General features: G+C 36.4%; 1 protein-coding gene across 2 annotated transcripts in view; it reads left to right on the forward strand.

Moving 5' to 3' along the window:
• LOC127875929 (heat shock 70 kDa protein 12A-like) overlaps positions 1–18,485 on the forward strand; it is a 110,419-nt gene that overhangs the window by 3,078 nt on the left and 88,856 nt on the right. Inside the window, exon 6 of one of the 2 annotated variants that reach the window (XM_052420686.1) lies at positions 1,093–2,269. The exons of the other annotated variant lie outside the window; for it this stretch is intronic. Coding sequence (XP_052276646.1) covers positions 1,093–2,044 — 952 coding nt within the window. The 3' untranslated portion in view covers positions 2,045–2,269. Of the gene's footprint in view, positions 1–1,092; positions 2,270–18,485 lie in introns of those variants that run through there. 2 annotated transcript variants of the gene reach the window in all.

Here is an 18,485-nt window from a genome sequence, read left to right on the forward strand (position 1 = left end):
TCTCCTTGATGCAATGCGTCGTATAAACTAATCTCTCATTTCCGATATCAAGTACTGTAAGAGTTGCTCCCTGTGATACATCGAATCAATAGCGTAAAGGCGTCAAAACATGTGTATATCACCAATAAGCATACATTATTTGTATTACCCTCGCACTTTGAAGCTTCGGTTAATATCAATGCATTCGAAAATTATCACCTAAGTTAACAGAAAAAATAGACCCATCAAACATCAAACTTTATACTCTAATAAGTATACGAAGAAAAGTATGTATGTAGACATTTTTGTTAAAAACAGCGATGATGTACTTTTCAGCTATGTTGTAACGCGCACGTACAATTTATAAACTCCTTTTCTCATCAAGAGCAATACTATTTATTTGTTGTCTTAAATAAAGTTTGATTTATATTAAATTATATCGTAATATCAATATGATTTTATTAGAACTTATGTTTCATGAGGGTAGCTTCATAGCCGTCGAGCGCGTCACCAGTTTATTACTTCACAAATCGGTATGACACTGACCATGCTCATTACGTTATGAGTATCTTTAGATTATGACCCTACTTTTCACATTTCCAAACTAACCATGTGTTCAAACAAGATAATGATCAAACATTGATTAGACTCATTTAAGCGAGAATAAAACAATTAAATTACACTTACGTTTCTTTTGTCATGATTCTTTTATGTATACGTTTCCATGAGTCGAATGTGTGGTTATTTATATGAAATACACGTTCAATGGCCGTTATTCCCCCAATCATACCTTCTATCCACACGTAACGAATCTCGTTTTGGAAATATCGATATATTATTACGTCGTGATAATTGCTTGAACTAAAAGTAATGCGAAACCCGTCTATTGACAACTTTAATCTTCCTTATTAAGTACCAGAACTAGACACAGGCTTCTTTCATTCTGTTGTTTTATGAATTTCATTTACTTTAAACGTATATACAATAACTGTGGTATAAAACGTCGCACACAATTAGTTCAAATGATATACAAACATTACATGTAAGTCAAGATTATTTATTATTCATGATGAACACGGTTTGCAACATATATAACTTTTTTGTTTTGTTAAGGCTCTTCTTGGCTGAGCTATGTGGTAATGACGTCATGGCCGATCTAGAAGCGACACAGACAGCAGATTACATTGACATATTTAGGTCATTTGAAATTATTAAGAGAAAGTTCAGTCCTGGCATGCAGGATAAAGTCACAATAAAGGTACCGTCGGCTTTAAACGACATTTTCAAGGCAAAGCACGGGAAAGACCTCAAAGTACATATAAATTCAATGGCGGAGTACAAGGGAAAAGTAACCTGGATGGGTGACAAGATTAGATTAGAGCCAGCTGTTGCAGAAAGCTTTTTCAAAGATGCTTGCGAAAAAGCGGCTTCTCACCTAAAAAACTTGTTTTCCAAATCAGAATTAAAAGATGTCAAGACGATTCTGATGGTTGGAGGCTTTTCAGAGTCTGTTCTTCTACAGAAAGTAATAAAAGATGCAACGTCTTCAGACAAGAAGATCATCATTCCAAATGACGCTGGTCTTGCTATTCTTAAAGGCGCAGTCGTTTTCGGTCACAATCCATTAATCATAAAAGAGAGGCGATCTAGGTACACATATGGAGTTGGAACGTCGATTCTTTTTAAGAAAGGTTCTCACCCTGAAGCAAATAAGATAACAGGCAACGATGGGAAAGAATATTGCACAAACATCTTTGGCAAGCACGTTGAGATTGGTCAGGAATTGGTGTTTGGCCAAAACAACGTGGCCAAGTCATACACTCCAGTTAATGCTGATCAAACTCAGATTGGCTTTCGATTCTTCGCTTCGACGGACAAAGATCCGATGTACGTTACAGATCCTAACTGCACAGATATCGGCAACCTAACCGTCGATTTGGCAGGATCTGGTACTGACCGCTCAGTTAACGTTAATATGATTTTCGGCGACACTGAGCTACATGTTGAAGCGGTCGAGGTCGCGAATGGGAAGAAGTCAAAGTGCGTCTTGAATTTTCTCGGGTAGCGATGCGATGATGGAGTTCAGTCTTCGTATGAAAGAAGAATATACACGCATGATTTCGAGTTATATATAGACACAATTATTACAATACATTCAAGAGTTAGATTTTACATTAAAATAGGTAGCACGCTGAAATTTATCTCAAAACATGCATACAAAATTATTATTGTGCTAAAATGTTGTGTGTTTTTTTCATATAAATTTTCCATATAAAACATAATTCTATTTGGGAACTCTTGATTTTCTTCTCATTTAAATGACTAAAAATTATTCAATTTAAAATTATTTAATACAGTAGCTTTGCTTAACGTTTCGTATTTCATGTATATCGGATAAATCGTTTCGTTAATATCACATAGTTATAATGAAAATAGTATACAATAACTAGATTACTTTGACGCCGTCGAGCTTCAAAAGTCATATTATTTAGCTTAAATCTGTTTATTTGTGTTCGATTGCATCTCAAGCCTAAGGCTTATGGAAATGCTATTGGGTTCGTTTCCTGGGTAGAACCATTACCTGGTATCTATAGAACGTTCCCCCGGTGGGGATCGAACCCGTGACCTCCCAATTATACGTTTTTGTGATCGAATTGACAGTTGTGTTCATCACGCTTAAAATTTTGCGTAAATGTAAACTTTGCACTATTCGAGATAACTTTGTACACAGTGAGCAGGATCACGTGTCTTTGTAGGGATCCCAATAATGTTAATGGATGTAAACACAACGGTAAGAGGTGCTTTTTTTCTTGTAACTTTTTATAACAAGTTTTCTTAAGAATTTCATCGGGTGCATAAAAGACATATTTTATTCTGCTTATGGCAATTTAAAATACATCTGAATTATTTTATTTAATAAGCCTGTGTTCTTCTTCGAAAATTCTATTAATAATGCACGGCTATGCTTCACGCAACGTGAAATTTTGTCACCGATTTAAGACGTATTCAATGATTTATTCTTCTGCTTCAAGAAATCGGCACAAACTGCACTAAAGAGTAATGCAAATGTATTTCAATAACATGAGATATTTGCTAAAATAAAGTTCTTAACGATGTGTTTACATTCTGTCCAGCCCGTGTGAAAACCCCGTGGATACTGCACCCTGTACAAGGGTTGTCGCCATACTCTATTATGATGGTTGGGTATATAAGCAACAAAGGTTATCTTTTGGGTCCATACCAATTCAAACTTTTTTAAGTAGGAGCAATATTGCATAAATAATACAACAGAAAGCAATCAATTAATATAAAGATATACTTAACAAAAAAAATTTTATTTATTAACTGTAGTTTCACGCATGAATAAGCATGACTGGAAGCTTAAAGTTATTACTAGGTAGAATGTTAATGATTCGTATTCTTCTATTATTGGGTTGATTACTTTAATTCTTGTAAATAGTTAGGTTGCATGCATGTGATGAGTGTTATTTTGCATGACTATTGTATTTGTTAACGCATATTTTTTGTTTATGACCTTAATAATTGTAAACAGTAAAATATGCAAGGTCTACACTATAATATCCAAATGGCACAATCTTAAGAAATTAGAAAAAAACAAAAGACTTCGTTTCTAGTCCTGTTAATAACAATTTTGCCAGTGTTATCATAATGACGCAATGTTACGTGATGAAAAAGTATTTGTCTAATGCCCCAGTGACAAATAATCCGGTTGCCAGCCGATGTGTCCGATCTCCAGGCAGACTGGACACGTCGGAGCCGTCCGCCGTCCGATGAGTGACACAGTTTGATTACTCAGTCAAAATCTATATGAAAATACACGTTTTTATCAGAACGAATGAAAGAATATGTAACGTACGATAACCTAAGTCGTCATGCACCTAAAGTGGTCATTTATTTTAAGTATCGAGTTATTTCCCCCTGATTACCCCCGAGAGTTTGAAGCCCGCGTTCATTGAAAAGGTAAATATCTTCTTTTTTGCCTTTTAATATTTTTCAATGAGACCAGGATTATAAATCATTAAATTCTTGGGCTTTCCAATACCACACTTTTCTGTCTGCGGGTTGTACACGGGCGAATAATAAAGTGCTGCGACGGTGTGTTTAGGCGAAAGCCACGTGGGTCATTGTCGCCATTGTTTAACATGTCTGAATAAACCCAAAGGCACTAAATTACATGGAATAACCTAATAACCTCCCTTTAATAAGGTTAAAGTATACAAAGAAGCAAACAAAAAGATACATATGTCACTGACGACATTTGATACATTATGACGATTTAAGGAATAAGCATATGATGAAAACTGTTTGTGAAAAAAAAAACATTACAAAAATCAACTGAGTTGAGCATAAAGTTAAAAGTAAAGTTAAACATAAAACTGTCTAGATTTTAGTTTTGTGTAACAATATATATTGAAATGCATTACTAAAGCTCGAGAAATTACACAATTACATAATTCTAACATTGTTGCAGAAAATGGAAAATCGTCCATCACAATTACGAAAATGGTCTACTCAAAATATGATTTCGGCCTATAATGCCGTAAAAGGAGGCATGTCAGTTTCTTCAGCTGCCAAAAAATTCGGAGTGCCAAGAATGACGTTGTCAGATAGGATAAGTGGAAAAGTTGCACTGGATGCTAAAATGGGGGTCGACACGGCACTGACAACGGACGAGGAAGCTGCACTCGTAAGCTATATTGGGTACATGGCTAACCGTGGGTTTCCGCTATCAATCCAGCAATTAATTGGGTTCGCCTGGTGTATAGCGAAGGAACGTGGTAGAGGGGATGTATTTTCAGACTCAGGTCCATCTCGAAGTTGGTGGAACGGCTTTAAGTCCCGGCATCCTGGATTAGGATTGCGTCGCCCTGATTCATTGGACAGAGGGACGGCCTCATTAGGTAGTGTGAATGCCCTACGAGAGTACTTTTCTCTTTTGAAAGAGACACTGGAGAGTAATGAATTGACTGACAAGCCTGATCGTATATATAATTGCGACGAAGCTGCGCTTTTCCTCAATAAATCGGCTGGTCAAAAGGTCATTGTTCCGACAAGAAAAAGGCATGCCCATTCACTGTCTGTGGCAACAAATGAACATATATCTGTACACTGCTTCATGAACGCTGCTGGCCATGCGTTGCCGCCTATGATTATCTTCACCAACAGCTTGCCAGGAGGGCCGTACCATCGCCTGGGTCCAGTGAATGCGAGCTACGCCTGCTCTGACAGCGGCTTCATGGATCAGACCCTGTACTTACAGTGGTTCGAGAAAACTTTTTGGCGCATGCAGTATCTCAGCGCCCAATACTCCTGATTCAGGATGGAGCTTCCTCCCACATTAGCGTTCCGCACAAGTCAGTGCTGTTTTTAAGGTTATTTTTGAGAAAAGTTTCTCAATGGATTGTATCACAGAGGGCTTTCGAAAATGCGGAATATTTCCGTTAAACCCTAATGCCGTTGAAAAAACGTTGCTGCTCCGCTCATGCACTGATGCTGATCCAAACTCAATTGATCTCGAGGTTCCCACAACAGAGACGAACACGGACCAAGAGGTACAAGTAACTTAACCTGACACTGCAGTTCAGATGGAATGCTCATTCTCCAGTATTGAATCGTCGCAGATAGATGACATACTTTTTGACGTCAGCTTCACCGTTGGTGATGACGGAATACTGACATTGCAACAAGCAAGCGTTTCTCAGCAGTCTTTGAGCGACACGCAACCGATAGAAAACAGTGCCACCGACTGCCATTCAGAACTTGCACTTGCTGCGATGGAGTGTACATTGACACCCCGAAAAAACGCAAGTTTGAGCAGTGTTACAGTTGCAGCATCGACTTACAAGATACTGTGTTTCAACCATGGCGTCACCTTAAGGGCCAGGTTGAAAGCCAAGCAGCAAGTTCAAGTAATCCTGTAGAACAACATGACGTCCTATCTGTTGCAACTACAGCCGTGAAAACACAGAGAGAGTCGACTGTACCTACATGTACCGTTGTGGACCACCCTTGGTAAGGGCGGGCCTCATTCCAGAGGACCTAGTCAACGTTCTCGTGGTTCCAACGCCGACACAAAGATCGGTCAGCAAACGTGGGATTGGAAAAGCCAGGGTGTTAACAAGCAGAGAAGTACAGGAAGAGTTAGAAGAAAAGGAAAAACAAAAACAGCATCTAAGTGAACAAAAGGAGAAGCGCAAACGAGAACGAGAAGAAAAGCGACTTCAAAACGAAATTGAAAAACGGCGTAAACAGGAAGAAATGGAAGACAAAAAGCAACAGAGAGAAAAACTCAAGGCCGAAAAGCTGAAAGAAAAAGAAGAAAAGAAAAACGAAAAACAAATGAAGACACAACAAAACAAACCTGCAGACCAAATGAATACAGAACAATAAAACACGTAACCATAACATAGTGTACACATAACATCGTGACGTTAAAAGTTAACATTAAGCATTGTCTCGCCTTTCGGTAGTCAAGTTCACTCAACAGGAATAAACATCACTAAACCGAGTTCATATAACACTTTTGTCCTCTTCAGGTATACAAGTATGAAAAAAATCGTCATACGCAATGTGGGCATGCATCATTATGGTCGAATGGGCGCTTGAACTGCTTAGCACTTATCACGACGAACTGAAGCCAACTAACCCCTACGATTCCATGGCGGTGGCAGTATTTGATGGCCTCCGAAAAATTGGGACTTTGAAACGTGATTGCGCCAAGGCTGTGAATGAGATTTCTTTAAACAAAGGAAAGTCTAGGTACTTGTTGCGTCCTCTTGAAGAACCCATTGTACGCAATCGACGCACCGGGCCGCAACAGACATGTGCCATAGCCTTCAAGATCGACGAATCTGACATATCCATGGTAACCACGACAGCGCAGATGCATACATGCATCTACATCAAAGTAATGGAATTAAAATAATAAATGAACTCTTTATCAGTATCATACTATGTCAAAGTATAATTGTTACCGCAGCCTTAATATCACGATGCTATGTTAAGAGTATAACAGTTATTTTCATAGTTTTGTTTTGCGTTCGACAATTTCCATAAAGCTATTGTTATCGAAATGTTTAAAAAGGAGATTAAAATTAATATTGTGTGTGACTGTATAAGAGTAACGTTACAATTAATAAATGCCAGTCGTTTTACACCATTTCATGCTGTTAGACATTCATTATTTTCTGGTTTCAGTTCTCGTTAATATTATAATGACAATTAAGCGTATTGTCTTGAACGTCATGGTTGACGATTTTAATATGCTTTGTGTATGTATGCAACATACTCAGATTGGTTTTGTTAATTTCATGTTTTAAAACACTTACTGCATTAGGGAATTGTTTTGTTGTCTTTTATTTTTTTTTAACTCGGTGAAATGACGACATTAGGTATACGACTTAACAATAATTTTTCTGACGACACAATGTTTCATTAAATAAAAAGTTGTCAGACCAACCCCTTCTTTGAAAACCTATTTATTTCATCACAATCAGTAACAGAACGCACCTTAACTTGATACTTTGCGCTACGATATAGTTACCGCCACAATACAAGCCCAAACAAGACCAATGTGTATAAGACTGACGACTTAAGGTTATCGTACGTTACAATACCTACCGGGTATCTCATAGTTAGGAACGAGGTTATAAGAAAAGAGCTTTGTTCGTTACGGCTGTTGGTATGGAGAAAAACATGTTCAACAACTGATGCACAATGCTCAGAACCATAGTTATACTAAAGTTGATGGAAACAACATGCAACTAATGTTACGTAAGTATTCGCGTTGAAAATAAATCGCTTACAGATAATGTTGGAACTGGATGACAAGCGAAAAAATGAAATACTGGAACTGGATAAAGTAAAATAACTTGGCACTTGATATATGAATACACATTACAATTAATATGAAGACTAGTTCGTGTGTTCAGAACATTTTTATCGAGATGCATATCGTTTGTGTTCTAACAGCAATTACCATAATAAACGCCACACTGACGCAACCTAATATGGTTAATGCACAACGATTTGAAACAAGTTAAAAACACATTTTCATCATTTGTAACATTTAATTTGTCTAAAAAGCGTTCATTTTTAACATTGAAATTTAACTAACAAAAATAAAACGCTTACTGTTCCGTTAATGCGTACCCTGAAGCGAGTAAGATATAACGATATTAAAAATCTTGTATTTTGCCACATTTAACGTTTGCGAGCATCACCAATACAGTTTTGCTCTGGTACTTCAAATGGCTCGTCGTATTGCATGGATCTTGAACTAAAACCGTCTATTTAGTATAACCATATCAGAAGCACCAAAAGTTCAATTTTGCCGAAATGTACTTAAGTGTAGAACTTTTATTTTTATCCAGTGCCTATTACATTAAATATCCGGTGTCCGCATTTTTTTGAAACATATAATAATCGTTTTTCGCGTTTTTAGTTGTGAGCGTTAGCTAGGAATGATAACTGCAATTCTACTACGCTTACCTGCAGTAAAATTATTCAGACGACGAATGCTAGGAGCATCTGCTCTACTTCCACAGAGTGTGTATATTTAATCAGTAGGGTTTACCAGCTTGTAAGACGACATTGGCCAGTCTAGTGTTTATCATTTAAATCTGTATATATTGGCTGCGTTCAGGGAAAACGGGGCTTAATGCATGTCAAATACGATTAGCCTGTGCACACTGATTAGCATGTACAATGCGCACAAGCTAGTCAAGGACGACACTTTCTGATTTTATGGTGTTTTTCGTTTAAAGACAGTCTCTGGTACTGGGATGACAATTAATGCACACGCATTAAGCCCTGTTTTCCAAAAATGAAGCTTAAATTATCTTTTTTATTAATGATTTGCAACCCCCACATCTCAACCTGTGCTTTAAGACACACTCTTGATAAATTTGATTGGGTGTGTTCATTTAAAACTTGCGATATAAACATAATGTTGAAAAATGAGTTGCGTCTAAGATTATACAACAGCTAACAACTTCAGTGCCTTCAGCGCTTTATTTAATCATCTGTAATCACGATAATGACTTTACAAGAAAGAGGATACTAACTCAGAAGTATGAATGATTTTGGTGTTTTAATGAACACATAGACTTTACATAAGTATACATTGTCGTTAAACAATTATATTTATTACATGCATGCAAAACAACGAAACTTTGTGCACAAATGTATACAACCATCTTGAGTTCCAAATATGGATACGTTATTTGCAGCTTCATATCAATACTGAGATAAAGTTGTCGGAAAACATGATAGCCCCTTTGTACGGAATCCCGTTGTGTCAATCGCCAATGCATCGATTGATTTTAATAATGCGATGAGTCTGTCTCGAAATCACGACATTACACTCCCGATAACATACTGTACTATGATAACATCGCGATATTATGATGATGAAGACTAGATACTGCGTCAGTACGATTGTGGTAAGTCGATATAAGTTCGTGACTTGTTCATCGCACTGTGGAATTGTCGTCATCATTCTAACAGCGGTATTTTCGCGTTTTCTACATCGCGCTGTCCGTTATGAATGCGCATGCTTACAATAAACACAACGGACAAATACAGGAGGAATTTTTACTTTAAAATAAACGGTGGCCATATTCTCGTCTTCGTCATGTGACTTTATCAAAGACAGTTTTAAAAACCATTTTCGTATTGATTTAATGAAGAAACTATTGAAAAGGTTTTTATATTCCCTATTTAAGTTAGCAATTAACATTTAAACTCTCTGATGAACTTTCTTGTATATTTAAATTGGTAAAAATAAAATGTATTCACCAAGTTTTCGGACACTTAAATTGTATTTGTTTTATGTCCGAAAATGTAAAAGGTTGTTGGGTGAAACCATCTTCTCATCGGTAAACATAGTTATTAACCTAATAAAGCAAATGACTTTGTCAATTTTGTTAAGGCATTCTTCTGCCAGCTTTTATGACCTTTATACGGTTTTAAAAACGCACCAGATAAACGCAACAGGGCAGTTTTCTGGTAAAATATCATTGTAAAATAAACTGCCCGAAAATTAAGAGTTATGAATTATGAACGAAAACCCGTATGTCCGAAAATTTAGAGTCACCGAAAAAGAATTATTTTGGCTATAACTTGGGTGGCCGAAAATCAGACTGTCCGAAAACTTAGAGTAATTACGGTTAATATTATGTTCTAATGAGTCCATGTCGGTTGGCTATAATAACGGACACGCAGAGAATCAAATTATACATAAGTTTGAATTATGTCTGACGTAATAACGTTCATTAACATTTCACAAAATCTTCCATTTACAAGACCAACAAGTACATTATGACGAAAAGTGTCGGGGTCAAATTAGATACTGTGCATTTCTTCACTGTTTCAGTATAATAACCTCTCTTAGTTTTACAGTTGCCACGTATACAATATGGAATTGTTACTTTAATTCACAAAGTAATTTAATTGTCTCGTTAGAAATGATTTATTAAGCATTGTTATAACATTTGATATTTTTGGGAATATGTCTACAAAATCCTACATATATATTCGGCTCGTTTGTGTGGCAGTGAATGAGAAACTCATGACCGATAGTCTACGTAGAGTACGGAAGGCAATCGGTAAGATTCTTCAAACGCGAAGGGAATTCGTTAACGTTGGCAGTTTCCGGATCTTACCTTCCCGTTGCCTAGAATGCGCTCGGTTCGCCAGTATATAAAGACTCGCAAATTGGTAAATGCACACTTCTCCTGTGGAGGCAAGAGGGACAACTTTCGAAGAAAAGAGTACGATACTCTAAAGAACAGTTTTCTGGAGCATTTGGGTAATTAAGTTGACTTCAAACGGTGCTGCCTGGGCTGCATAGTTCCTGTTGCACGTGTAGCCGTTCTTCAGAGGGTAGGGGTCGTGTGAGGGAGTAGCGGAAGGTTCAACTAGAGTCTTTGAACGACTTAGAGCTACAGGTTTATAGTAGCTTAAAATTATTGAGAGTAGAAGCTTCGTTGAAGGCAATTTTTGTCGTATTTTATGCGAATCGATTATTTAAAGTTGCGAATCATAAAGCAGACAGCCTGAGGCAATTATTTGTATTTTATTTTATTTGTAAATGATCTTCCCAAGGCTTTGGAAGCCACATCGTGATTGTGAGTTCGCGCTCATAGGAAGTCGGCCTCGTGCTACACATGATATGGCTCGTGGTTTATTAAAAAATATTTCACTGGATTTTTCCATACGCAGCTCAAAACTTTATTTAAGAGTCAACTCGTGGCTTAAATGCCATGTCTTGTGTTAGTTTAGGAGGAGTACTCCCCCTGTTTCTTAAAATTACGGGTATCACGTACGGGAGTCCTGTATGTATTCGTAAGACTTAATAAAATATATTGTGAACTTGATGTTATCATGTTATTAAATAGAAATGACGGATGAACAAGTATCGAATTATGTGCGTCTTTCTTCAATAAATTTCGTTTTTTTTTCAACGATGTACACGTTACATGCCCACTGTTCACTATATAGTTATATACACACAAGCAACCTTATTCACATACACACATACAGACGTCCGAACGTAAGGACGCTCATATATCGGTCTCAAAAAGTTCGCAAAATATGATGTTCAAGAAAGCACATAAAAAAAAGACTCAAGCACTGAAATAGAAATAATGTCTTTGCTCATGTAAATAGATCCATGCGCGCACAGAATACATTGCTCACAAAACTCTCAACAAAAAGGGCACATAACAATGCTCACGTGTGAGCGTATAAGTGCTCAAGTAAAAAATTCAAAACGATTAAACGCTAAAATGCATATATAAAGAGGCTCGATTGCGTACATTTAGATGAGTAAGTGCTAACTTAAAATTACATTTTAAGTGTTCATTTAAATGTGTCTACGTTATGATACTCATGTTTGCGCTTAAAGGTGTTCATGTGCACACATAATGAAATTCACGCAAACACGTATAAATTTCCACGTGCGTACAATAATGTTCATATTTAGGTCGCATTTCTTAAATCATACTTTATATTGACATGGTCCATATTCAATAATGTATTGTAAACAAAATTCCACGGTGACAACACGATGACGATAAGTTAATAGCGGATCAGTGAGGTTGACAATGGCGCGACAATACGATGTTTTTTTTACACGAAATTATATCGGATTATCATCATCATCGTACCGTCGAAGTATTGTTTCTTCGTCATCGTAATGTTTCGTTATCATCATCGAACGGTTGCGTTATCTTCATCGTTTTTCCGTAATTTCGAATTATCATCGTCGTTCTTTGGAGCATAGACGTTCATATTAATACGTGGTTAAGGTAGCGCACCCATAATAATTTCCCGCGATTTCTTCTAAGGTTGAAGATCCTGTGTAAAATTGCAGTAGCCGAGTGGTTAAGGCGATAGACTAAAAATCTATTGGGATTTTCCCCGCGATGGTTCGAATCCTGCCGACGACGCATACTTTTTGTAGCGCATTTTATTTCTTTTCTAACGTAATTTGATTTAATATAGCATATAAGCTAAGTTTATTGTTAAATATGTTGCAATTTTTATGCACATTCTTCAATTTTTTAAATTAAAACAATGTTATGTCTTAACTGGGTGATTTACTGCTGAAAATACGAATCATGCATGTTACATTTTTATTTTTATTTAAAAAAAGTAAACGATAAATCTCTCTATTTCTTGGTACTTTTGCTGTATATAGTGTATTTATAAAAAACTAAGATCAAAATATTACTTAAATAATACTATGTTGAATTTTATGACACTTCGGTTTTTAACCAACCCAGTTTCTAATAGGCTGAAACCAATTACATTTAATGGCGCTCTTCCATAGATTACAAATTATAACAAATAAATGTATGTAAAAGAATACTTATTTCATCTTGTTTGAACTTTAAACACCTTTACTGTATCTGTACACGCCAGCTGCATGACCATATTTGGAAATGATATTTAAGAGACTTTTACACGGATGTTGTGTTTATTGGAAAAAAACACATATTTTTTAATACTCTTGACTATAAGAAATAGAAATTGAAAAGTTGAAAACAGCCTGTCCCAGGATTCGAAGCCGGGAACTCTGAGAGCAAACGTAATTGCGCACTCACGGTGCCACGTGTGCTGTCCCATTGGCCATTGAAACATAAACGTTGTATTCGAACTCAACGTAGTTTCCAATTTATCAAGGAAAAGAGTTTACAAACACTTCAGTATTTTACCGATTTTGAATGATGATTATCCATTAAATAAAACTATTTTATACACTTTTCTAGGTCAGGAGTGTTATATCGTTTGTTTAAACATGATCTAAACATTCTGTTTGGCGTACCCAACCTTCATCTCGTATACGTTTATACTAACATAAAAAGAACTGGATTTATTTCATTGATAAATTTAATTCACTAGCAAAATAGCGAACACATACATCTTGAAAACATGTACTTTAAAATTAAAGTTGACAATATATGTTTATTGATCATGCTTTTTTGGTCATAAAACTAAAATCATAGTAGAATAATATTAATAATAACTTAATAAGCAAGACACACGTTTACAGATACAAGCAATACAGAAGCATTAAAAGAAGAAGACACCTTTGGTTTAATGCATGCCATTGTTTTTATGCAAAGAAAAGTTTCCGTTTACACATGTTTATAAAAAATATAATATGTGTGGAAATAAAATGAAAATTTATGGGCGGGGTGGGGGTGGGTGTGTGTGTCCCGTTTCGGTTCCCCTTGTGGCGTGTTTATATAGCCCATTATGCCATTTATGGAAAAGACACATTTTATATTTCCATATACTTTGTGGCATTTTACAATAAATACGTATACGTAACACGTCACAATACAGATAACACGACGTCAGGGACATTTGAAGAGTTGGATAGTTTATTTACAAAGGAAGAAATACGAAAGGCAATACAATTATTGGGAATAAACAAATCTCATTCAATTGCTAATATTAAATATTAAATATAAATGGAGGTCGCCGTGGTGTAATGGATATAGTGTCCGCCTAGCGACCGAGAGGTCACGGGTTCGATCCCTTCCGAGGGAGCGTTCTTTAGATCTCTCCCAAAGACACAAAGTACTGGTTCTAGGCCCAGGAATAGGACTCGATGGCGTTTATATAAGCCCTAGGCTTTCGATGCAATCAAGCTTAAATAGATAGGTTTAAACGAAACTAATATTAAATACGAATATTTAAGGCGGGAAAGGATGTCCTTGATACACCACTGGAAATATTATTTAATTATCCTTGAAAAAGAGTCATTTCCCAAATCCTGGTCAAAGGGAGTAATTATACATATTTCCAAAATAGGAAACTCATTCGACCCTAACAATTATCGGGGCATAACGTTAGTGAGCTGTTTCGCCAAATTGTTTAGAGTCGTAATAAACGAACGGCTTAAAAAGTGGGCTATTGTAAACGATACGCTCACAGACGCTAAGTTCAAATTAAAAACTAACTACAGCACTGTGGATGCTATATTTCTACTGAAGGCTTTTATAGATAAACAACTTCGTACTAAAAAGAAACTTTACGGTTGCTATATTGACCTTCTTAAATGTTATGATTCAATACACGAGACGGACTTTGGTAAAAACTTATTTAGAGCGGAATAAACGGTAGATTGTTAAAAAATATTATAAATATTATAAAAAAGAAAAATAATTATTTCGAATCTGCCATTTGTAAACGTTGTAGCGACTATGGTATATAAACAGCATAATAGCCGTTGGACATCCGTGAAACTCGCTCTTATGCGTGCTTTCTCATTTTGCATATTTAATAAACTTTTCAAACAGAAATTACAGAGCCACATCAGTGCACTTTTATGTTTGATAATTCATTCGTTTGTTGGATATTGTTTTCTGTTTTAAACACATGTTAGGTCATATCGCGGAGATTTAGTTAACCTTACCATGTGCATGTTCATGGGCGAACTCACGTATTCAAGTACTCTTACCACTATGTGCTCATACCTACTTTCGGGAATCATCATGAAATTATTGCCGTACTTAACGAACAAACATGCCAAAGCTTATTAATAAGAGAAAAAACAATAATCAAAAGAGAAAAATTATATGTTCATGCACATGGGCATGTGAAATCACGTCCGTACACATAGCATCATTAACTTAGGAAAGCAAACAACGAAATATAAAGTTTGGTATGATATACATGTGAAATTAAAGAGCATGGTGTAATTATAGAGCACGTCAAGTTTTGAATTTATATGCTGAAACGTAATGTTATATCCCACAAACGTTTTACTGTAACAGAATGTTTTTTAAGATAAGTGGTACAGAAAATACACGTCGAATATCTTTTAAAAGACATTTCTTATTAGATTTGATCGAGAATGTAACTCGCCTCATAGTTTCGCTGAATGGGTCAAGTTCCCCACGGGTACTACTTCCCCGTACCCCCAATTTTTTTTTCGTACCAATTTTTTTTTGTTCCCAAATTTTTGCCCGTACCCACATTTTTTTTCGTACCTATTTTTTCCTACCCAATTTTTTTTTCGTAACCAAATCTTTTTTCGCACCCTATTTTTGTTGGCATAATTTTTGTACCTAAAATTTTCGTACCCATTTTTTTCCTACCCAAAATGTTCGTACCACAAACACAATTGTGGTGATGTAGATAAACTTAAATAGATGCTTTTATATCAATCCTCTTCAAAAGCATCGTCACACCAGTACTGTCAGTACTTTGATTATGTACTATTTTGGTCACTTTCGCATTACTATGCATGTGCTTATTGCTTATATATTGTCAGTTTTGTATATGTAACGTTGAACTGGAAATGTTCAAGTTATATGAATAAACTTTCTGTTCTGTTCAAAGCAAATGCTCTTTTAGCAATCAGTCATATTGTGGTTGCACCATCTTTCATGATAAACGACTCCGTCCAATTACTATCTAAGACAAAACATAATTTTTTTTATAGTAAACAAAGTGCATAATGCCCTGCAATAATTTTAACTGCAATTCTCGAGTTAATTGCATTACTTATGGAACAGGATATTTATCTAGTAGTAATTATTTTACACGTGTAATCCATCGCTTCGCTTATCATTTTAACAGGGAATAGCACTATGTATACTTTTGGGACATTGTTAACAATTACACTGTTGATATTTTTGCACATTTCAAACAGTACATATTATAAAGCTCTCGTGATTTTGTATAATTAAGAAACTTATTCGGACAGTCATGGTTCAGTAATCAGAATCAATACTTAAACATACATACTTAAAAGTTGGGTTCTTTTATCATGCTTACATATATCGATTTAATTATACTGCTTAAATCAAAGTTAAACTATTTCGGCACATGAAAAAGTATATTTTATTTATTCGAAATATTTTCATTAATGTACGGCGTTATTTGGGTTTTATATAAATAAATTGCAAGACATGGACTGGAGGCAATTTGCAGTCATTGAAAACTTCAACATGTGTGCTGTTTAACAAAAAAAACTTTCAACAAGTTTGGATTCGACGCCGAGGACACATATAGCGAATTGGGCGATGAACAGCACGACTATTATTTCTTCAAGGGATTCATAATGGAGCTTTTTAACCAAATGGTAATACAAATATTATCACAAATGTACGGAAAAATACGCTAACTTACATACGACAAGTTCTTCTCGGTAAATGTAGCCTTCAGTCATTGTATATATGCTTAATTAACTAATATCAGATAAATATATATTTGTATAAATATAAATATTTTTTATCTGATAATGTTTAATAAATTTTTCTTAATAAACATACGCCGCATTTACAATTTAAACGTTTGGTGCCCCTATTTTGCCGATGAATGACAAAGAAAAAGTTCGGAAAAGTTGTTATAATGCCAATGACCTTTAATCTCTATGCGTGGTTTTGACTTTCGATGTAGGTGTTACATGCGACACACCTTCTCCCCAATGTTGCCATTTTTGATAAGTTACTTAATGTTCATGTTGAATGATAAAGTTACTATCTTAATTGTATGCGCAGGCAGGAATATCAGAGGAAAAATTGATTATTGCTATGGAGCCAGAGGCAGCATCATTTTGCTGCAGACATTTACCGATGTCGGCAATGAATGATGGCGCGAGCTTCGTTCCTTTTCAGCCGAAATAAAAATATCTCTTATTCGATGCAGGAGGTATACGTATTTTTAAAATCTAATGCACGTATAAGACATAAGTTTTTTTGCTTAAACTTCCAAACAGAGCAATGAGTAGTGTTTATTCCCACTTCCGGCGCATTTCAGTATATTTGCTTGTCACCATGCAGAACAGGCGTAGTATTCCGGGTGTCCGATATTTTCCCCATCAACAGACCACACTTAAACTGTTCACGTTTAAATTCTAAATCTTCAATGTGAATATAAATGCTTGAGCTTTAAATTATGCTTTACAATAAATCCCAGTTTTCACGAGTTTAGTGAGGTGACTAGGTAAGAGAGCTGGTGCATTTCCCGGGTGCGCACCTAATGGATCTTCCTGACATTTAAGATTTTAGAAAATTTTACACATGTAACATAAGCTCAGGCAAGTTTAAAGTAAAAATCATTTTGAGTTCGTAGTTTTTTTACACACGTACGCACACAAGTACGCACACAAGCACATAAGTACACAATATCGTACACACGAACACACACACACGAACACACACACACACGAACACACACACACACGAACACACACACACACGAACACACACACACACACACGAACACACACACACACACACACACACACACACACACACACACACACACACACACACACGCACGCACGCACGCACGCACGCACGCACGCACGCACACACACACAAACACACACACACACACAAACACACACACACACACAAACACACAACACACACACACGAACACACGAACACACACGAACACACACAACACACACACACACACACACACACACACACACACACACACACACCACACACACACACACACACACACACCACACACACACACACACACACACACACAGCCAAACACACACGCACACACGCACGCACGCACGCACGCACGCACACACACACACACACACACACACACACACACACACACACACACACACACACACACACACACACACACCACACACACACACACACACACACACACCACACACACACACACACACACACACACACACACACACACACACACACACACACACACACACACACACACACACACACACACACACACACACACACATACCGGTTTATATCACATGGAGAGGTCCTTTGTTCCGTACCAACACACCGAGGTCTACCCCTATTTGATGAAATATTTGAATGATAAATATAGACAGGCAACAGTTTTGGTAACTTAAACCCATGCATCAATTGTATTTTTCAATATTTTGCATTTTAAGATACGAGTATTCTACATACATTGTGAGGTGCATACCTCGGGATGTCCCACACAGAGCACACATG

This window comes from Dreissena polymorpha, chromosome 4 (assembly GCF_020536995.1).
Source record: "Dreissena polymorpha isolate Duluth1 chromosome 4, UMN_Dpol_1.0, whole genome shotgun sequence".
NCBI lineage: Eukaryota > Metazoa > Mollusca > Bivalvia > Myida > Dreissenidae > Dreissena > Dreissena polymorpha.